Source organism: Branchiostoma lanceolatum, chromosome 6, assembly GCF_035083965.1.
Source record: "Branchiostoma lanceolatum isolate klBraLanc5 chromosome 6, klBraLanc5.hap2, whole genome shotgun sequence".
NCBI lineage: Eukaryota > Metazoa > Chordata > Leptocardii > Amphioxiformes > Branchiostomatidae > Branchiostoma > Branchiostoma lanceolatum.
The window spans coordinates 5,857,281-5,880,253 of record NC_089727.1 but is presented as its reverse complement, the minus strand read 5'-3'; the positions used below and the strand labels follow the sequence as shown (position 1 = coordinate 5,880,253).

Below are 22,973 nucleotides of genomic sequence, written 5' to 3'. Positions count from 1 at the left end.
GTTATATTATCTGTACTTCAACAAGTGACAACGAAAAATCTTGGTTTATAACATTTATGTCCATCAACTTGCAACAAGTAACAAAGTAAGGACAATAGTTCATGTCATTAGTAATTGCAGTGACTTTGAATACCACTGCTACACTTTGTAATGTTACTATAGGTAAAAACAGAGATTATCAAAACATAAGCGTCATTAATACAACCTGTCTTTGGTTTCGACGTGTTGCCTCTATTTTAAATCTTCATTTCATGTTACCAGATTTTGAAGCTTCAAAGGTTTCTGATATTCCACTTTCCATTGTTAACACTTTTGATGTGTTACCTCTGTAATAGTAACTATTCTTCACTGCATTTATAACCACTCTGTAATAGTAACTATTCTTCACTGCATTTATAACCATTGAATTCGATAATGCACTTTGGAAAAAGGAGGTACAAGTTAGGAAAGTCTGTACCATTAACAGTGATATTTATAATATCCCCATATTATATCTATTCTTTGAACAAAGTATAAGGTTTTGCATTAGAAACATCCAGCTAGTGCTTTCAGCTATGCTCTACAGAACAACTCTACATGGAACTTTTGTGAAAATTCTACAACTACATGTAGCTGTGAAAATGCTACAACTACATGTAGCGACTAAAATATATACAACAGTCATTTGTGGCGGTGATGGCTCTATCTTTTCCGCTTCTTTGCCAGACGGAGAGATGATCTTGTCCTTGTTGCCACATTCTGGCTGTCCACAGAGTCCTGTGAGCTGCCTGCTGAATTCTGAGCTACCTCGGCTTCTTTCTCAGCGCCATCTTCGATTACCACAGTGTCAATGGTAGAGGGTATTGCACTCTCTCCCTTTTCTAGTATTGCTAACCTCTCAGGTTCTGGTGTTGTACAGTCTTCAGGAGTAGTTTGCGACCGTGGCATCTCTACATCAGTAGTGCTATGAACAGCAGCTGCCCTTGTTCCTTGGTTATTTGCCCCTCTCCTTCCTCTTCCCCTCCGACGATATCCAACACTTCTTCTTTGTAAAGGCTTGCTCTGTTTCGGTGACACCTTTTCCTTTAGTCCTGGAGAGTGTGCATTAGGTTGGGCGTCTGTTCCCGGCCCAATCTCACTGGCTGAAAGGAGCTGGGTGTCAGAAATAAAGTCCTCTCTTTGCTCTCCATCTAGTTGTGCTTGGGCATTAATGGCACTCTCTTGACTGTTGTCATCTGCGGCTCGTCCCTCCCTCTTGTCTGGAGTGTTTTGTGTGCAGATGGAAGCCATTTCTGCATCAGAGATTTCAGCCACAGTGCCCGAGCCCAAGTCTACAGTGCTTTCTTTCTTTTCCTGCTCCACATTGTCAGTGCTATCTTCAGTATCAGGCACAGTTCTTTTCACAGGAGGGACAAAAGCGGGGCTTCCCCTCCCATTATTCAGTGGTACCAACCCAGGTCTCTTGAAAGCCCTCTTGACTCTGTGGGGGATGGGGCTAACCAATGTTGTCAGTGGGGGTGGCGAGGGAACTCGATCAAGGAGGTTTCTTCTTGGATGGGCACTCGGCTTGCCTTTACCTGAGCTTTGTACATTACTACTGTGAGAGGGATTTCCACCATAAGGTGTTACTTGTTGTGAATTAACAGCTGGGCTGTTACAGTGTACAGGTCTTGGAGTGGAGACACTGTTGTTAGGAGTGCTGTGTGCCCTTGCTGGTGTGAACATTCTAGCTGCAGGTGTGTGAGGTCCGGTCCTGTTGCCTGGGTTAGGGCTGGCCCAGACACGAGAGGTGTTGGAAGGGCCGGGGGAGAATGGTTGCCTGCTGTACACAACTCTCTCCACTTCTTGTACCATGGACTCTGTAAAGGACTTCACATCCTGGAAGAACACAAGATGTCTCAAAGTTATAACAAAACTACAAATGGTAACTTGTTGACTACGGTTAATAACAACCGAACAATGACAATCTCACTACAAACAGTTCCATCCTTACTAAGTAATGAGTTATCTTTCCATAGTCATGATGCCTGTTAAGCAATTGGCTCAGCAATGGAAACTAAGAGGTTTAATACCATGTAGAGACATATTGCATAAGGAGGGTTCAGCACCAAGGACAGGGACATGTGATTATGTACTTACAAGCAAATGAACCTTACCTTATTCAACCACCATTCCGTATATAGAAACAATAGCCCAAAATTAAAATTCTACTTGCCAATTTCTCATCTATACAACATCCAATTTACTTCAAACAAAGATCACTTTGTTTCTTACAGTGAGGTCTTTTTGATTTTTAAAACTAAACGGTGAATGATTTACAACAACTTCAATGTTTTGTCAAATTCCCCTACTTGTACATAGAGCCTTGAATTACACTAAGCAACAGGATCAGCAATGGCAATTAAGCCACCTGATACCATGGACAGACATACAATTATGTGTGTGTGTGTGGGGGGGGGGGTTCAGCACCAAGGACAGGGACATGTGAATCTGTTGTGAGGGTTTAATAACTGACCTTAATGCTTTCTTCCAGCTGTCTAAGTCCCTCCCTGAGGTGTGTGTGTTGTGGTTTCTGTGAGAAGTCGGCCTGGTCACCGAACACCAGGCACGGCACCTTGTGTCGGCCGTCCGGTCGCAACTGGAGGTTCGCTCCTCCCACGAGGGCCTTCAGTCTCAAGACGTCCTCAAGACTGTGTGACGAGACTCCTCCCCAGAACTTCACGCAGCACAGGTTCTTGTCTGCGTCGGCTAAGTACACAGTCTGCACTCCACTGTTGTTGGGAGAGGCAATTCTTTAAGGTTAAATCACACAAAACTTCATTCTATGTCTAGTAAACGGGAAGCAATTCTAAAAGGGTGTACAGTTGTATAAGTAAAGATGCCATTTACATTATATGGGTACATCAATTGAGACAGCGTGAGTGCAGAATTCAAGGCATCTTTAGATTATTTCTATGATTAATTGAGGGTTAGTCCTCCTCAAGAGGGCTTGATTAGCAAAATATTTGGTGAGTCCATCTTACAAACCGTTTCCAGCCTTAAGTATGGCAGAATCACTTGGCTCACATAAAACTGAGTGCCTGGCTCCGGCAAGGAACATGCTCTCAGATGGAACATAAAGCCAGAGGCCCCATGTTTGAGGAGAACACCTCAAACATGTTTAAAAGATGAGGGGTCCATTCTGGCATAAGTGGATCAAACCTTGAAGTCTGCCGAGTCTGGTCTTACACAGGTTGGGGTATACAAAACTGTAGTGTTATGTCTAAAGCTGGTTTAACGGTTACATGAAATAAACAAAACAAAAAACAAATAAACAAACAACACCTGTTTCCAGCAGTTGACAGTCCAGTGATGTACACCACCACTCCCACAATGTCCACCTCCCCACAGACAGGACTGAAGTCAGAGGCACACAGCTCGTCAAAGGTGGCCAGTTTCCTGGGGCTGTACACCTCCGCCAGGGTGTCAGGTTTCACAGGTAAGTCTTGGTACCTAGTGGTACGTGTGCTGGCCAGCTGCACTTGGTTCCTGAAATATGAGACCAAAAATTGAAGTGATTTTTCCTTTGTAAGATGGAAGATGCATCCATGCTCTTGCTTTGCAATTTCCATTAACATTATTCTGCCGGGTTACATAAATCTGCCAGTGGGTTTGAGAGATCACTAGTGCAGCACCCCCCAGGTATGTAGAGTTTAGATGTACAGGGTTGCAACATACTGGGGACATTGGGTTGGCGATCTGTTTGGACATATCTTTTAAGGGTGGAACTACAACAGTCAGTAGGGATGGGATTGAGTAAGATATTGCATCATGTAGCATGTCTGACTTGTAGCATGGCTTGGAACCATGCAACATGGAGGAACCTTACGGAGTGGAGCAAGGGGCCAGTCCCTGGTCTAGGCATTTAGGCAACATATCATTTCTTTGTTTTTTTATTCGACTTCACCATTACAATGAATGGAGGGGGACATAAATCACATCACCAGTTGTCTTCCCTGCATCAGGACAGTGAGCGTGACTGACTTAGAGTACAGAATGCTCAAGACAACACACCTTGCAGCAGAGGTGGACAGGTGGAAGATCTTGAGTCTTTTTCCCTCCTTCAGCAGGTCCATAACATGGTCTGTGGGTCGCCACACTGTCAGGGTCAGCTCTGGCAAAACATAAATATTCAAAGGTCATCATAGTTATATCTTTGGAGTTGATTAAACATAGCATAGCAGTCATCAATGGTGTAAAACTTAATACAACCTTGTTGAAACAGCTTTTGGCTGTTTTAGCATTTATTTACCAGTTAACCAATGTCTTTCATCTCATCAGCTCATCTCATCCCATCTATCCCTTGGTCAACTTTTTGACTGTTGGGGCACCACAGAATATCTGACAAGCAGTTTTCTCATGTCATTCCATTCTCTGATATTATCCTTTCTTCTACCTTGAACAGTTCCTTATACTATAGTTTTGGCTAGTTCCAATATGAAATGTGCCAATACCACTTCAGTTTTCTTTTCTTTACTCTGGTAACAAAGTCTTTGTGGTTAGGAGGCCTTATACCAGTGCCATTGCTTGGCATAAGAAGATATCCCTACTTGTATTTCCTGCCTCCTTCATATGGTACTCAGCCAGTAAGACTTGATGAATGTGAAATGGGCCCATACCAACTCAGTTTTCTTTTCTTTACTGTGGTCAGGAGGTCTTCATGGTTAGGTACTGTCATTGCAAGACATAAGAAGATCTCCATACTTGTATATTTCCTACCTCCTTCTTATAGTAATCAGCCAGCAAGCCCAGATGAACGTGAAACGTGCCCATACCAACTCAGTTTTCTTTTCTTTACTGTGGTCAAGACGTCTTAGTGGTTAGGTGATGTCATTGCTTTTTACATATATAAGATCTCCCTACCTGTATTTCCTGCCTCTTTCTTCTTGTAGTCCGCCAGCTTGACTCTGTACATGGCCACCACATTCCTCTGGACCGGGATCTCATCATCCAGCTGCTGTAGGGCCTTGCGGAACTCTGCCTGCAGCTCCCCCTGCTGTTCTGCCTGCAAACTGCGCTGGTGGTCGTACAGGCGGGAGCGCTGTGCAGGGCTCAGGCATTGCTGCAGAGAGTGCAGGTAATAGTAGATTCAGTTCAGTTACCATATCCAATGTGTATCATATAAGACTATCTTGTGCCTAAAATCTGTCTTGTCACTTGCATATAGAGTGAAGATTTTCAACTTTAAAGAACACAAATCATATACATCATAGTCTATCTATTTATTCATAATGTTGTGTTACTTTTCACCTTACCAAGAAAAGTGCTAAAGCAAAAAAGGTTCTACATCAGTCTTCTGACGATCCTCTGAAATGTTAGATAACATTTCATAAGAAATTATCTACTTCAATGGAGTTTAATTGCTATGTTAACCTTGTAGCATAGTGGAAAAAGTGATTTCTACAACCTCGATTTCCGTTGGGTCCATGGCCCCCTGCAGAGCATTGTAGATCTCCTGCCCAGTCTGAAGGTTCTCGATGTCTTCTGTCTTCAGGTGTAACGACTTTCGCCTGCGACCTACACTGGATCCTAGAAGTACATAATATATGTAATACATGTTACTTTGAAATTTTATTTTGAAAAATGTTGTGGAGTTGAGCCATCTGTATCTGTATCTATGTATCTATACAGATACAGGTGCCTCCATGTCCACAACATTTTTTAAAAGGCGTGTTGTACTTGTAGTAACAGTAACTGTTGTACTGTAGTTTAGCCTAGTTATTCCTGAAGGTACTCCCTCCTGTAAAGATAGTTCAAATCAATCCAACCCCCTATATATTTATATGTATTTGTCTTTTTTCCTGGAAGAGCAGCTGTCACTTAGAGACTTAGGCAGACAGCTAGACAGCTAAATGGGAATAAACTTGAATAAACTTCACTGTTAGGCACAATAAAGAGAGGGCTTGGTGTGAGTTGCCTTTTATACAATCATAAGCTAGACTGATAGGCCATATAGATAGAGACATATAGTCATCTATAAGACAGTCCCTCTTATCTGTCATACTAAGAGCATGATATGGTTGCATGTCTCACCTTTTCCTGCTGTCCTCCTCTCAAACCTGTCCTGTATCTGTGAGTAGAGTTTCTCCATCCTCCTGTTCCTGTCCTCCTCATGTTTCCGTGCTGCCTTCTCCTCAGCACGACGGCTCCTGAACACACTGCTGCCACTGGGGTACTTCTCCATGTACTGTGAAATGTTAAATATCCGATTATCTCTGAACTCAGAGCTTTAGAGCAAAAGCTCAAATCTCAGAGCTTTAGAGCAAAAGCCCAAAGCTCAAATAGGCCCCCTTTTCACTAGAAGTCGATTGCTGCGTGACCAAAACTAGCTTTGTGTGACCCTTGATTTTATGATTGGAATGTGATGCACGATGCAAAAATATGATTTAAAAGGCAAGAGTGTAAGAGTTAAGAACATTAGCAAGTTAAAACATGGCAGGGTATTATGAATGTTGTGCAAAGTGGTAAGCAAGGAGCAACTTCTGACTGATTTATTTTATTTAGGGCAGATATATGTACACAGGCGTAAAGAAGAAACCAACTGAAAGTGTAGTGTATAATTACATTTATGTCATGCCTGGGCCTGATACGGGTGTTCCGGACCGTGTGATAACTATCCGTATCACATAGGGTTTGGAAGTTGTATCACACGGGCTTCCATAGAATGCATTTCGAGCGCGCCGGTTGTGCCGCCGTCTAAAATTCGAATACCGGATTCGGAGGTTGGAATCAATGTTGTTACAGTTTTGTGTTCGAGGACACAAAACTCCCTCAACTTTTCCGCATTGAAATGTGTGTTTACTCGGGTGGGTATGACATAAATAAAATACAACACGGTGTATTCCGCATCACCCTCGGTCCCAGCCCTCTCGCAGGTCAGGCTGGTACCTCGGGTGATATGGAATACACCGTGTTGTATTCTATATGACTAACCTGCATGGGATAACTCCTGAGGACCAGCACATCCACACACCCCACCATCCCTCCGTCTGCACACAGGGAACCCAGACTCACGGGGAGGGGCTGCGGGTTGCTATGGTAACCCAACTTGGCATCCCAGCGAGCACGGCGGGTGGCGTTGGCAGACAGCTTCAGCAGGAGGTTGGCAGGGGCCTGGAAATGGTCATGATACACTGTAAATCTTAAAACTTTGCGATGGTGCTATTTTCGCAGGTTTCACAGTAACGGGTCCACCACAAATTATTGACACCGCAAAAATGCCTCCCATCTATGACAAATAATTTTGTTCCAACTGTGAGTTTTTACATTGGCTTTATCTGTTTCAAATACTGATATTTCTGTTTTGAATGCTGAAGTTACATCTGTTGGACACTGATACTGATACCATACCTGCCCTTGGTGCTGAACTGATATCTATTGTGAACTGATGCCTGCCCTTTTTCAGTGCACCTACATTTTTAGGTTAAGTGCTTCAGTGCACATATTCCCAAAAATGGATTTCCAGCCCTGAATCATCTCTCCCTCCCCTCTAAACAAAACCACCCTGCCCTTACCTCCAGTGGTGAACAAGCATCCTGTGACCCGACCAGCTCTGCTCCAGATAGACACAGCTTCTGGCCGACATAGATATGTTTGGACTCTACCAATCTTGCTAAAGGGGGGTCCAGAGCAGCTCTTACACCATACCAGCCATCAGTCAGCTCAACAATGGTCTCCTTCTGTTTGGAAAACAGAAATACATCGTATATAGAAGCTTGCAAAACTTTCCTTATCTGTTCATATTTATGCTTTGCAGAGGCATCGTATGGCTGTGTTGTGAACACTGCAGTACATGAACATACTGTTGAATTCTAAAATACTGAATTTCTTAGTTCTGAATGCTCCATTTTTCCTGCTGCCTTACTCTGTAACCAATGGAGAATTAGTAGCCAAACAGTTACTTCAGGGATTATGACATTTTGGATTTTCACAATTCACTTATTGGCTGCAATTTGTTTCAACTGACTAGCCATCTTATACTAGCAATACCAGACTGTTTGATATCACAAACCTGTGGCACCTTTTTTGAGTCTTGACCACTGGTACAGTCTTGACCACTAGTATGAGGGACAATCCTGGCCACACAGAGGACCAGGGTTTTAGACGGGGTGTCGTCTCTCTCCAGTATCTTCTTCAGGGCTGATCTGTAACAAAATGACAAGTGACAAAGAGAATGTAAAAAAAAAAGAAAAATGAAACTTACATGAGCTAAAGAAGCTTGTGAAGAACAGGATGCAGTTAAGAGGGCTGAAGAAAGACTGATTGTCCAGACCACTGCAGCAGTTGACTACTACTACTACTGATGAAGAGAATGGATTTTCATGACTTTTTCCAAAGAAAAACAAATTAAGACACCATTAAGGATTTGGATCAGGATTTACGATATTTTTCTTTCCTCTCAAATTCAAAATTCTTTGTCACTGAGAGATAAAGTAATCCCCAAAGTTGCTTCTCTATAAAGTACGAATTACAGACAGAGGTAAAACTATGCTGCTTTGGCAACAGTCTCCGAGATCCTTATTGTTTCATTGAAAAGCCATACTTAACTTACCTCTGTGACAGGTCCACTTCCCTGTCATACCTGTACTTCAGTTGCATCAGAACTTGGTCAGGGGTTAGACATCTGTGTAAAAAAAATAAGTACAGAAAATCGTACATGTAAATACAACTGAAGAATAAAAAGATGGAAACAATTTATTTCTTTTTTCCTGTGAAGTATAAATGTGGGGAGAAAAGAAACGAAGCATGCAGTGGTTGGAATTGCCAGAACATCAATAATCATGTATAAGTAGCTGGCAACCAAAAACAGATGACTTAAGACTAAGAGCAAATTTACTTGTCTTGGCTATTCATATTGGTTGTTCATTGTATTGTCGACAATGGAATTCAGCCTACTATGTATATCTAGCCGACAGAAAAACTGTTCAGATGTAAAGTTTGAAAGTTCTTATAAAACCGAATCATCATCATCATGTGTAATAACATTCTTATACTAACCTTCCTCCAAACTGTACAGGAAAGGCTGTTTCCATAGCTGCCAGTTTCCACACGATCCACCTGTAGTGGTTGTGGATCCATTCAGGAGTCACTAGGCTAGAGTCTACACCTGGGGTGTCCAACAGCGCACTGGGGAAACACAAATATCCATCAGTTTTTAACACAAAGAACAGGTTAATTTATAGGGATAGAAGCAATCCAGTGATCTCAGGGTTAGAATTAAACAAAATTGCAATATCCTTTTCCAAAGAAACAAACAAAACAACAAAGACAAATACACAAAGACATGTAGTTGAACCAACAACAAGGCAAGTTTGGTAAGACAGACAACAATACGTAAGAGACAACTAAGACCTGTAACTTTTCCATTGCAAATTTCTGTCTTTTTTTTGCTCCTTAAAACATTTGCATTTTCTATAACATGTTATACCCTGGCCTTGCAAAGCCCAGAAATATTTCAAACTGTTCACCTGAAAAGAACCCAATGGTATCTACTTTACAGATGTTAGTACCTGACAAATTCCTCTTTTCCTGCTGTGCCATCCTCCCGTGGTACCAGCACCCCTCCATCTGTTAGTGTGATGCCCTCTCCCCCATCCAGAGCTGCAGGGCTGAGGTGGTCTCTACACACAAACCTGAAGGACTCTGCTGTCTCTGATGTCACAGTACATGTGGACTGGTGAACTCCATAGGAGTATAACTGTGGGGAGAGAAGAAGCATGCAGTGATCAACATAAGACATAAGGTCCACTAACACTCTTACTTAGAAGAAATCTCCAATGCACGTCTCCCAGTATAATGCACTCAGGCATATCTAAACTGTGCATACCTGGCGGGTGCTGCACTAGGGATGTCTCAAACCCACTGTTTTTCAAAGTGGCAAATATGTGTAACCCAGTAACTGTTAATATATGTTACAGTAACTCTTGACATATCTGTACCTGTATCTGTATACTATCAGCAAAATACCAAAGAAAGTAGTTACCTCTTCTGTAGTGTAAGTTCCCGGGGTTTGGCTGCAGACGGCTTCCCGCAGTCCCACCCTGGCCTGTGTCAGTCTCTTCTGCAGCAAGCTGCCATACTCAGGATGGATGGTTTGCTTCTGTCAACAGAATGGCAGTGATTTTAGAAGTTAGTATTCATATAAAACAGCAGCAATGTGATCTTAAATGATGTATTTAGTTAGGTGTGTACACATATTCCTCAGTTAAGTATGCTTACCTTTCAAGACTATGTACAAGACCTTCTTCTAAATCACTCAGATAAGTTCCTGAAATGTTGCTTGTGTAGAGTCATATTGTCTTACCTTTTTCTGAGCTATCTTTAGAGCCTGAGCCTCTCTTGCCTTTCTTAAAGCCTGAGCTTTTCCTGGATGTTCTGTGATGATCATATCTTTGTCACATATACTGCTGTCATCTACACATGTTCCCTGATTAGGTTCCGGGCTGTCTGGTGTATTGTCTGTTGTGGTACATGCTGCAGAATTATACAATTCTTCTGCTGGTCCCTCCTCTCCATCTGGTTTTGCTTTGAAAGGTGCGGAGAAGGTTGAGGCTGGAGATTTGAATGGAGTCCTGAAGGAGTTTTCTGTGGAGTTCTGTGCTTGTGGCGTGGACACTACAGGCTGACGGGCTGCTTGGGGCAGACCTGGAGGTCTTCTACAAGCACAGAAAAAAATATGAGCAGTTAGAAACATAAAATGATAGCCAATGAGCATTCTCCTTAGTGTTAGGTTGATTGTCTGTAGACATTTACTATTGGACATTCTGTGATCACTTTGTATACTGTCCATGGTGCTGACCATACTGACCAATCATAATCACTATTTAACTTAAAGCAACATTGTCCATTGTGCTAAACTCAGTGACCAGAGATGCTGTTGGTACCGTTCTTGGTGCTGAACTAATCAATCATAATTAATGAGCCAAATGGATTTGATCTGAAATGACCAATCAGTCCTGTCTTTGGTGCTGAACTAACCAATCAGATGAACTAATTAATCTGGAAGGACCAATCAGTCCTGTCCTTGGTGCTGAACTAACCAATCAAATGAACTAAATGGATTTGTAATGACCAATCAGACTTGACTTTGATGCTAATCCAACCAATCAGACGATACTGACCTGAAGTCCTGCCTAGGCTTTGAGTGGAGTGGCTGTAGTCGGGTACGAACAGAGAATCCATGGCGATCATGAACCACACCTAGCAAAAAGAGAATAGGAAAATGTAAATAAGGAAAACTATCTATTGTAATTACTATCTATTTGAAAATGAGAACATGTATTTAACATCTGTAAAAACAATACTACCAAAAAGTAAATGAATTAACAATATATGACTGTATATGACTGTCTCTTGTCACGTAATAATCAACATCAAGTCACGTGACAAGAGAACTCCAAGACGACATCTGACTTTACCAGGCTAATAAAGAGATAAATTTTGTCTTGAAAGCTCCCCATTATAGTAGCAAACTCTTTTGTTGTGTGTAGTGTTAAAATAGTTGTCAGAAGAATTAACAATACATATCTACATGCCCTACCCTCAGGATGAGTAGCTACTGGAGGCCTGAAAGCCTGTCTGTGTCCCACATGTTGTGCCTGGTAACCAGCAGGGGAGGGAGACTGCCGCTTGCTTGGAGGCCAAATGGCTGGAGATAGGAATAATGTAGAATTATGGGATGAACAACATGTAGTATACATCATGGTGTAGTCAGTCAAGAAACATGGCATAGTTCTTCAATTTGAGAATGATATAGATTGGCAGGGACAACAAATGGAAAAGTACACAATTTTTCATCAGTCTGTGTATCAGTGAATGTACAACATTGTGCACTTGAAATGAATATGCCGCAAAATGTGCATACATTTCTGGAACAAAAAGGGAACTAACCTGTTGTGTCTGATGAAGTCAGAGTTCTTTTTCTGGAGCTTCTATCCCTGTACAACCATTCCCCTTTGTTTTGTGGCGCTCCAGGCTTGACACCATGTCCGTGCTCATCCTTTCCTGATGGCGAAACACCAGGGACACTTCTTTTCTGTAGAGGTGAGTGTTCAGCAGTCTTTTCAGCAAACCCCGTATCCAGCCCCATAGAATCATCCTGTACCTCTGATAACCTTGCTCGAGCTTCTTGAAGTGCCTCTTCTGATACTTCTATTTGTTGTCCTCCAGCAGTTTGAAAACCTCCAAACATTGAAGTGTTTGTGTCCTTTGCACTTTTCATTTTCTTGGGGACCTGTAGTTCTTCTTGGCCTGAGATTTCCTCAGTGACATCATCAGATAGAAGGGCTCTTGCTTTTTGTAGGGCATCCTTTGACACCTCTATTTTCTGTCCTCCAGCAGTTTGAAAACCTCTGAATATTGAAGTGTTTGCATCCTGTGCACGTTCCATCTTGGGGCCCTGTATTCCTTCAGTGACATCGTCAGACAAGAGAACTCTTGCTTTTTTCAGGGCATCTTCTGACACCTCTATCTTCTGTCCTCTAGCAGTTTGAAAGCCTTTGAATTTAGCATCATTATTGAGTTGTTCTTGATTGGTATGTGATGATTTTTTACAAGAATCATTTTCAGTTAGAGATGTGTCATCTGAAAACAGTGCCTTTGCCTTTTGCAGTGCTTCTTCTGACACATCTATCCTCTGGCCTCCTGCTGTTTGGAAGCCCCCATACTTGGTGGTACTCTTTTCACTACATTCTTGCCTTTTCATTGCTGATTCAGCTGGATGGTTGACAATCGGTTCTGCTTCTTTCCACATCTCTTTAGCAAACTGTAGAGACTTCTTTGACACCTCAATTTTCTGTCCCCTGCCAGTAGTGAATCCTTGAAACTTTGGCAGTGCAGAATTTTCCATTGGCTCTTTGTTTGGGCTAGACTTGTTTGTTTCTTCCACATCCTGAAACATCTGCTTTGCACGCAGCAGTGAAGCTTCTGAAACATTGACAGTATGACCACTGGCAGTTTTAAATCCTGCAAATGGCACATTACTCAGGGACTGCATACTATCTTGCTTTTTGAAGGTTTCTTCATTGAAGGTAGCAGAATCCAGTGTTTCCATTGAATTTCCTTTAAATGTCTCTTCAACTTCATCATCCTTCCATAGCAACTTTGCCTTATGCAAAGCTTCTGCTGAAACTTGTACCTTCCTTCCCCCTGCAGTTTGAAAACCTGTACATTTGGAACTACTTTCTTTTGTGGAATCAGTGCCTTTGGCCTCATTGCCTGATTCGCCAACTGTATCCCTCCACAGCTCTTTCGCTCTTGACAACGCCTGGTCTGAAATGTCAACCTTTTTCCCACTTGCTGTCTGAAAACCTTGGAATCCTGATGACTTCTCCTTGTGGCTGGGGGAAATTTTAGTTTCGGTTTCCTCCCACAGCTGCTTTGCCTTCTGCAGTGCCTGTTCTGACACCTGCACACATTTCCCTGCTGCAGTTGTGAACCCTCCAAGCTTTGCAGAGGTCATGGAAGTGTCCCTTTGTGGGTTATAATTCTCATTGTCATTGTTCCACATTTGTTTCACTGTTAGCAACGATTCCTTAGAGACATCCATTGTACATCCACTTGCAGTTTGAAGACCGGGAAATGTCTTACAAGATTCCTTGTTTACATCTAGCCCAGTTTCTCCTTTATCTGTATTGTCCCACATCTGTTGTGCCTTCAGCAGTGCTTGCTCTGACACAGCTACCTTGTGTCCACTTGCAGTTTGGAACCCAGGAAACTCTGATGAACAGGTATTCACTTTAGAAGTCGTGTGAGTGCCTTGTTGCCCTTCAGTCTCTTTCCACATCTTCTGTGCATTCTGAAGTGCCTTCTCTGACACCCTCACTCTTTTTCCACTTGCAGTTTTGAAACCTTCTGGTTTGGGTAAGCATTTATCTGCAGAAACAGCAAGCATGTCCTGTTCCAGGTCTTCTGCATCATTCCACAACTGCTTTGCCTTTACCAGTGCTGCATCTGACACTGCTACCTTGTGTCCACTTGCAGTTTGGAACCCAGGAAACTCTGATGAACAAGAATTGACTTTAGAAGTGCCTTGTTGTCCTTCAGTTTCCTTCCACATCTGTTGTGCTTTCTGCAGTGCATTCTCTGACACCCTCACTGTCCTTCCACTTGCAGTTTTGAATCCTTCTGGCTCCTGTACATATCTATCTGCAGAAACAGCATGCATGCCTTGTTTAAGCTCTCCTGCATCATTCCACATCTGCTTTGCCTTTGCCAGTGCTGCATCTGACACGCTGACCTTGTGTCCACTTGTAGTTTGGAAACCCTGAAACGTCGGTGAACAGTCTGTTTCTCCTGACGTAGATGACTTCCCTTTCTGTAGTGCCTGTTCTGTACTGTTCCAAAGCTGCCCCGCCTTCTCCAGAGACTTCTTAGAAACAGTTATCTTCTTCCCTCTTGCAGTGCTGAAACCTACATTGTTGGACAAATCCATTTCTTCATCTCTTCTCCATTGGTTGTGTGCAGGTAGGGTCTCCCTCAGATGTTCATTAAAACTCATATGGGAGACCTCCCTTGGAGAATGCTGTCTTGACAACTCCTTGATAGGGATAGAAATTTCGTCAGGGGGTAAGAGATCATCTTTTCCCATTTCCTTTACATGTTTCAGAGCCTCTTCTGAGACAGACGCTTTTCTTCCACTGGCAGTTGTGAAAGGACACTGAGGTGGCTGGTAAGACTTGTCTCCACACTGGATATGTTCCTTCACAGACACATCTTCAGTGTTCTGTTTAACTTCTTGAGAAGTAAGTGTATTGTTGTGTCGCGGTTCTTCAAGGCTACTACAATATGTCATAGATACATTTTTGTCCTGTGACGTGATTCTACACTCCCCTAACCCACTGTCCAGAGAGTGTCTATGATCAAAGGAAGTGTCTGCTTGCCTGTCCTGTCCTGGTTTTGGAGTCGTGTTGTGTTCTTCAGACTTGTGAGCCGAAGCTTCCATGGCCTTCACTAGCATCTCATCCACCAGACCCCAGGCAAGGTCGAAACTCTCGTCCAGCATGGCAGCATCTGTGTCTTTCACTGTGTCACAAATTGTGACAATCTTCTTCTGCATTGTATGTAACTTCTTGTTGGCAGCTGTATGTTCCTGTGTGTTTTTGCAACTGGTGTTCTGTTCTTCTGTAGGGTTGGCCATGTAATTTCCCTGTGCTACTGCATTCTGGTCAGACCTTTGGGGATTACATTGGTTCTGTCCTGCAGCGACTTCAACATGTTTTGGACTAGCTGCATTTGAAGTCCTGGTACGACTGCTCTTGGTTTCCGGTGCACAAACAATTTCATGTTGCCTAACTTTGCTAGGGTTACTTTGACTCCGTCTCTCCTTAATTTTGTTGTTGTCAAACCTTACCTTTTCAGCACCATTGAAAAGGCTTGTGCTTGGATCTATAGTCTTTCCTTTGTTTTGTAGAGGGTCTGAGAGCCCAAAGTCATCACTGCCTCCATCCTCTTTCTCTGCTTGCAGGAAGGCATAGGTGCTTTCTGCTACCTCGGCAGCCGACACCATCTGCGTACAGAACAGCTGGTCGTCATGGAAACTGTCATTCATATTGTTGTCTTCTTCCATGATTGGCTGAGAAGGTTTATGAGTCGTCCCTGCAGCAGTGCTAATTGGATGGACTTCTGAATTTGTGCTGGCTGTATTTCTAACTGATTTACTTCTACCACGAGAGTCTGGCAATTCAGAACACTTCCCCGGCCCCAACACGTTTGACGGAGGTTTAAATGGCCGCCGTCCTTTGGGTTGAGGAAAGGTGCCATTTTCTACTGCTGGCATTACTGTTGCCGTTGTTTCAGAGCATTTTCTCGCTGTACCCTCTTCAGTGCTGGACAATTGGTCAGCCTCATCCACCTCTGCCATCAACAGCCTGGCTTTCTGCATGGATTGAGCTGAGACTGAGATGTTCTTGTTGGAGGCAGTTCTAAAACCAGGACATTCTGGTGCTGGATTTTGGTTATCGATACAGTTATTAGAGGTACCTGTAGGAAGACTGTCCTCCACTTCAGCTGTTAGAGCCTTAGCCTTCTCCATGCTACTGGGAGCTACTCTGATGGGCTTTTTTGAGGCTGTGGTGAAACCTGTGACATCCAGTTTCAAAGTCTGGTCCAATCCTTGGTACCCTTTTTTCTCTGAAGCTAAACCTGCATCCACCTCTGCTGCTAGAGACCTAGCCTTTCTCATGGCACCTGATGATATCTGTATGGGCTTCCTTGATGCAGTTCTAAAGCCTGTAGTGTGCAGGGATGCGCAGCCGGTATATTGCTTCTTTCTTGTCTCTGTGTTAACAAAATCCTCCAGTTTAGCTGTCATGGCCTTAGAATCACTTATGCTATCAGAGGAAAGACTTTCTTTGGTTAAACTTGTTTGAAGACCATTGGAGTTTGAGAAAGGACTATCATCCCTGTCCTTCTCCCACTGAGCTTCCCCAGCCATACTGGACTCAACTTCCTTTACTAGACTCTCTGCTCTTTTCATCGCATCTGATGACACTTGGATAGGCTTTTTAGAAGCAGTCTGGAAGCCAGTGAATTCTGAAAGGGATCTGGTATGTTTTGTCTCTGCATTAACCACACCAATGGAGAGACCACCAGCTTTGGTAGAGCAACTGTTTTGTATGTCAAGGGAGGAAGATAGTTTCTTAGTTGAAGAGGTGGTGACTAGACCAGTGTTTGACATACATTTAGGATCAAACTCTTTCTGTAGCTGTCTTTTAGATGCCTCTTGGACTATTGTCTCCAATCCTTTTGTATGGACATTGACTCTCCTGCTAGTAGTCATTGGTAGTCTTCTATCTTTTGAAGTAGTATCACTGACACTACCTGTTTGTTCTACTACCATTTCAGCTAGAAGAGAATCTTCCACCTCAGACACCAGAGCCTTAGCTTGTTTCATGGCTTTCTCAGAGATTTCAATCCTTTTGTTGGAAGCAGTACAAAAACCACCAAACTCACGGCTACTCTCCAGACATTTACCTTTTGTTGGTGTCTCGGAGGATGTATACATTTCAGTTGCTGTTCTTGTTTCTTTTTGCTTTGTGGCATCAGTGTCTTTGTTCAAACCTGTATCAAATTGCGTTGAAGTTGAAGACATATTTGGACCTGTCTTAGCCATTTCTGCATCAACTTCTGCAGCCAGTGCTGCCGCTTTCTTCATAGCACTGTCAGAAATTGCTATCTTTTTTCTTGAGGCTGTTTGAAATCCTTCATAGCTTGACAGAGAGCTTTTTACAAAGTCTTTGCTACCGGTTGTTTCTTTTGTTTGTTTGGGAATGGAAGTGTCCATTCTGTCCGTAATACCAGCTGACAGTGGTAATTTTCTGTTTGGTGTTTTGTAGTCTGATGTGCTCTGGTTGTGCAATGTAAAGAGAACACCAGGCTTGTCCAAAGCATTTTTGGCACACATGGATTCATTGCTTGGTTGTTCAGTGTTCAGTTTGGACTCTTTCTTAGTGTACTCTCTGGTGTTTTGCTGCCCAAATGAAGCAGAGCTTTCTGACAACTTGAAAGTCCTGGAAGAAGTCCCCTCAGCAACATCACTAAGTCTTGTTTTGAGTGGGTTCTGTTTTTTACCCTGACCAAGAGATGGACTAGAAGCAGTGCTTGGAGTTGCAGGACCTTTCACTGCTCCCTTCAATTCCTTCTGATTTCCATGCAGATTACTCGGGAAAAGTGTTTTTGGTGTGGAGTTGGAAATCTGTGATGACGTAGGGTAGAAAAACCTCCTTGCTGATGCTCCTCTATTCACAGTTGTTGCCGAGAACTTAGGAGTGTCTTGGAGACTATCCTTGTTAGCTGGCACTTTAAGATTGAAGACAAGAGATGGGGTGGCTAGCTGCTTCTTTTTCGATGAACCAAGTGCAGTTTTGTCTTCTTCATCTCTTGCAGTACCAATTTGAAATGCTAGGTGTCCTTCATTAGCATCTGTTTGCTGTTTGAAAACTTGTGAGCTGACATTCATGACATCCAGTGTGCCCTGGGTCGGGTTAATGTCAGGTGGAGACTCAGAGAAACTGACTTCATCTGACTGTAGATCAGAGTTCTTACAATCTTTCACAGTTGAAGAAGGAGCACACTCTATAGACTTTCCATCCTTCCCTGTGGATGTTGTATCACGCCTCTCCTCTTGACCTAAACCTAAATCTTTTGTATCAGCGACCCCTTCTTTTTCTAACTGGTAGTTAGAAGTACTGGATTGCACTTGATGCTCTTTCTCGTGTCTATTGCCTGAGCTTTGATATCTGGAATCCACTGACTTTGCTGCAGCAGCATCAGCAGCTTCACAAATCTCCAGCAGTGATGAAGGAGAAATCTGAGAGAAGAAGTCTACGTTGAGGGAAGAAACTGGAGATGCAGTAGTCTGTTTGCCTATCATGTTCTCCACCGAATTGGGTGGTATTGTACTTCCTTGGGTTCCTGCTGTTTTAGCCACATGGTCTGATGAATCTTCAGTCTGCATTTTGGTTGTATGGTCTACATCTCCTTTATGCTGACTTGTGTCAGTTCCTGACTTACAATCATTGTCTTTAGAGTCATCTATATCAAGACCTGTCTCCCCTACAGATGGTACAGCCTTAGATACTGTCTCACTAGTTGGCTCGTTCCATTTTCTTTTCTTAGGGGGAGGAGGCTCTTTCTTTTGACTCCTCCTCTCTGACCTGGCAAAAAGGAAGTCCAAAGTTTTGTCCACATCATTCTGGACACTGTTTTGACTTGAGCTCTTCTGAGACATACTTGGAACTTTCTTTGCTACTTTTGTTTGAAAAGTAGTCCCTTGAGTGTCATGCGAGCCCCCGTTGTTATGTTTCCTTTTCTCTGCTGTTTCATGTGGTGCTGAGGCAGTTGGTATGTGGTGTCCTGCACTAGTTTCTGTCAGAGTGCTTTCAAACTCTTGAGTCAAAGTCATGCCAGTTGGTGATTGGAAAGTTGGAAACACATCTCTGAGATTTTCCTCTGGCTGAGGTTTATCCTGAGTTGGTTTTTGTACAGAATCTTCATCTGTTTCTTCTTCACACTGCATAAAGAGGGCCCTTCCAAGCTGGAAAGCATCATAAGGGAATTTAGTTATCAAGTAGTAAACCCAATAAACATTATGATCTATCTACAAAAGATCACTTGTCTAATTTTGATAGAGAAGAATGCTGAACCAAAATACTTCTAACCTAAGCATGTCGTTACGTGCACAACAATAGCTTTACATTGGTCAAAAAGCAGAGATGTAATATATATAGTAAAACACTACATGTACTTCATGTCATAAATATTTGTCTCTTAACAATAATTGAGGGTGTGTTTCTGTGAAAGGGGAGTGGGGTAAGAAGAGCTTTTACCTTCTTTCCATCAGCAGCAATGCTGACATCCTCTTCTGGATCACAAATGTCTTCTGGAAAACATAAAGTTTCAACAGATGAATCTGTGTGTCATTCTATCCCATTTTTGGGGCTTGGAATCTCTTAAGTTCATTATTTCTACTGTTACATATTAGCATTTATTTTTGCAATGTGTACCTTTCCTGGTTAAACAAATAAAGTTGAACCAAGTGAAATTGCCACTTCTGTAGTATCAATATGACCCCAGTTCTGACAGATTTATCTAAACTTTCTTTCCAAGTCATTTAGAACTTTTTTAGAGTGACATCCAAAAAAATCCATGAATTTGATCTCAATTGCCAAGATACCTTGGGTGCCCCCTCCCTCCTCCAAGCAGACATCCTTACCTGCAGCTTCAGTTGTTGTCATGGCAGCAGTGGGTGTTGTCATGGCAGCAGTGCCAGGTGTTGCCATGGAGCTGGTCCATGACAGGGCAGAACTGTCCAGGTCACCTCCTAGGGTCATGGTCAGGCGTTCTGGGGTGGGCTGAAGAAATACATGGTTTTAAAGAGGAGATGAAGCAAAATAGATAAAACATATGTCAGGAAAATTACTTTTACTTTTTAACAGAGTCATAAGATGTCTGTTAAAGTCTGACTGTCACTACAGGGACATTTATAAATTATGATAAAGATACATGTAGATATATATAAATTGTTATGTGTTAAGTATACATTTGCATTTGTATCATGTTGCTACCCGAAATAAAGAAATTCAGTTCAATTCAATGAAAAAAAATGGGCTGAATTATAACAAATGTACACATTATAAACAATGTTTGTGCGTGTTTAGAAAAGGGACTATAGGAAACGTACCAGGAACCTGGATGTAATTGGCTGACTGGAGAATCCTAGAAAACAAAACGATCAAAGTGTTAAGTTTCTTTCTCAACATGTTCCTCTCTGGTCCATTGCTAACTGCATAAAACAATTTGTACTCAAATATCAGAAACAACAGTTCACTTGACAAAGGATCATAAATGGACACTTGTTTCTTTAATACAAAACAACCATGACATGGAAATGTACCTTGACTTGAGGGCCCCTGCGGAGTCTTGAAAAGTCTTCTTGACAGTACAGAACTGAGGAAAGGAGAACATCTACCAATTCAGTATTTCGAGTTCAAGACAAAATCTGTACATCTCAAAGTCAACATTGATATTTGTCTAGTAAAAACGTTGGAAAAAAACATTATAATACACAAGACCAATGTCACTGCTATGAACTACAATGGTATTGGAAGGGGAACATATTAAGAATCTAATATATCCTCCTGGACTATTTGACAATACAAAAATTGGATTTACCCAAATTTTCGAAAATCTAAAATACCACTGCAAAACTACTAGGTAGGAATGTTTCCTTGAGTTAACATCCTTACTGTAAAAGTAAACTTAGTGTTACCTGTCAGTCTCAGGTAGTATGGGCAGAGGACTGCCCCCTACCCCAGGGGAGAGCCCCACACTCGGCTGGAAGTGCCCCAGGGTGTGGCGCCGGTGTTCTCCTGCTCGCAGCTGACTCAGACCTGAAACTGCACAAATCACACAAGACATCTGACATAAACAAACAAGAAACTGTGTGCAACACCATCTGACAAACAATAAAAAAAAACATATAATAATAGCCCCAATGATCCAAACTCGTAAGCCTTATTCCTTTAATTGTATCAACTATGTGGACGTATAATGTAAGAAGTGTGAAAGAGGTGTTATAAACAATTCAATCTTAAAGCTGATTTAACTATCGATAGAAAACAAACAAAACAAACTTACAGCCAATAAATTTTTTCCCAGACTGGGGAAGGACGGGTGTGGAGTGTCCCATGTTGACCTCCGACCTGAATCTGTTTTTCTGGTCTGTTCCATTGCATTCTGGGACATTAGGGCTGAAAAGTGACGGCGAGCAGGTGGAGGGGGTGAAGGGATCCTTCCCATCAAGCACTGGGGTGGCAGCAATGTCTGTCTGACTGTTGCCATGGTGATGACTCTTCAGGGGCGTTTGAAGGTCATCTGTGTGAAGACATTTAAACATGCATATCACGTTCTGTTCACATGAACTGAATCTAGCTTCATCATGGAAAATGACAGTACAGAAATTTGTCAAAAATGTACCAAAAGGAAAACGGAGTGACACATCTGTACTGTAAATCTATCTTTTTCACCATCACGATAGAAGGGAAAAGGAGGTTTTTACTGTGAATTTCTAATTCGTAATTGTAACAATTCTGCAGTACAGTAGTTGGAAATGCATATTCACAGCGTCGTGATTTAACGGTAGAGAGATCACAGCAAAGAGAAAACCACAGCAAACATTTCAAGGTTCACAGTAAGTCATTAACAACCAGAGGTGATAGTTGTGCTCTATAACTAGTATGAGATGTTACATTTGGGTCCCTACCTTGTACTCCGGTAGTGGTATTGTCATCCTCAGACAAGGCTTCAGCTGTCAGGTCTTCAAACCAGGAGTCTGACACTGGCCCCAGATCTACACATGGACGGTACAGAACTTTCAAGCTCACATCTATCTGGTTGCATTAATGCAACTAATTGTATGCTGTTGATATTGTTAAATTATTTTATGCAATGTTGTCTTCCAAACAGAGAGGATGGGCCTCTGACTCCGTGGTAAGGGATTGGCACAATGATTAAGGATAACATCAACAATCTGCTGCCTGGTGTTTCCCAATCTGTATGGTGTTGTTGCAATTCAAATGAAGACAAGCAATCTGATTTGATAATTCATAGCTAAGACTGTAACATGTTTTTGTTTTCTATTTTCAATGTACAGTACCTGTTTGCATGTTCCAGTGGTTTTTCTAAAAAGTAGTGCTCAGAAACTGATGAATCTGATCAACAGCAAATGAACAAACCTCTGAGTTGCTCTTCAGACAGCAGATCAGAGAAATCCTCCAAAGCGAGTTTCCTGCGAGCTGGTCCCCCCTGGACTCTCCTGAAGATGGTTTCTTCTGGTCCATGTGGACACTTGGATCTGGTGGACTTCATGTCAATGTCAGTTCAGACATGGACTGCAGTAGAGCTGTGGTCTGAGGGGATATGTGTCTGAACTGAGAAAATAAAATGTTTGGTACACACAAAAAAAACATATCAAATAGGGAACTATGAGTATGTTATTGTTAGGCAAGATGTGGCCTGTGGCATCGCTTTAAGTTGAAATACACATTTATCTATACCAGAAGAGGTTGACATAGGAATCATAAGCAAAGTTATACAGCGGCAAACACCATGTGCACACATAACGTTGAAAAATGTACACAAACAATTCTCTCCAAGCGCAAAACTACGAAAACCACTCCCTCCTTTTTCAGCACTCGGTTCCAGTGCTGAAAGTGGCTTCAGCACTGGAAAACCAGTGCTGAACTTTTGTGAACGCACTACAAACTTAGTGCTGAGATACGTTACGGCAGTGACTTACTTGCGCTATTAGGATTATCCATAGCACATATCTATAATAACAGATTTGACTATCGATACCAATGCGGGGATAAAATCCTCGATGTGACCGACTTCTAATACCAGTGCTGAAGGCGTGGCTTTCGTAGACTTGCTCTCCAAGCAGAGGTTGGTGAGGGAAG

General features: G+C 42.4%; 1 protein-coding gene across 1 annotated transcript; it reads right to left on the bottom strand.

Moving 5' to 3' along the window:
- Positions 1 to 454: 454 nt before the first annotated feature.
- LOC136437212 (breast cancer type 2 susceptibility protein homolog) lies at positions 455 to 22,398 on the bottom strand. The gene is made up of 26 exons (XM_066431693.1): positions 22,251 to 22,398; positions 21,779 to 21,865; positions 21,154 to 21,390; positions 20,786 to 20,912; positions 20,411 to 20,463; positions 20,198 to 20,232; positions 19,730 to 19,868; positions 19,344 to 19,396; positions 11,908 to 19,051; positions 11,558 to 11,665; positions 11,139 to 11,217; positions 10,322 to 10,673; positions 10,001 to 10,117; positions 9,528 to 9,715; positions 9,016 to 9,144; positions 8,570 to 8,641; positions 8,030 to 8,162; positions 7,533 to 7,697; positions 6,952 to 7,131; positions 6,052 to 6,205; positions 5,426 to 5,547; positions 4,882 to 5,080; positions 4,033 to 4,132; positions 3,304 to 3,507; positions 2,495 to 2,771; positions 455 to 1,857 (listed from the first exon to the last, which is right to left on the bottom strand). Exons 1-26 carry the CDS (start codon positions 22,381 to 22,383, stop codon positions 682 to 684), a joined length of 11,763 nt encoding a protein of 3,920 aa, XP_066287790.1. The 5' UTR covers positions 22,384 to 22,398; the 3' UTR covers positions 455 to 681.
- Between the last annotated feature and the right edge of the window lie 575 nt (positions 22,399 to 22,973).

Coding starts and splice junctions, on each gene's coding strand:
- LOC136437212 (XM_066431693.1), bottom strand. CDS start 22,383: ATGAAGTCCACCAGATCCAAGTGTCCACATGGACCAGAAGAAACCATC. Junction 20,233..20,410: donor GCAGGGGCCCTCAAGTCAAG/GTACATTTCCAT, acceptor TTTGTTTTCTAG/GATTCTCCAGTCAGCCAATT. Junction 19,052..19,343: donor TTGCTGCTGATGGAAAGAAG/GTAAAAGCTCTT, acceptor GATGCTTTCCAG/CTTGGAAGGGCCCTCTTTAT.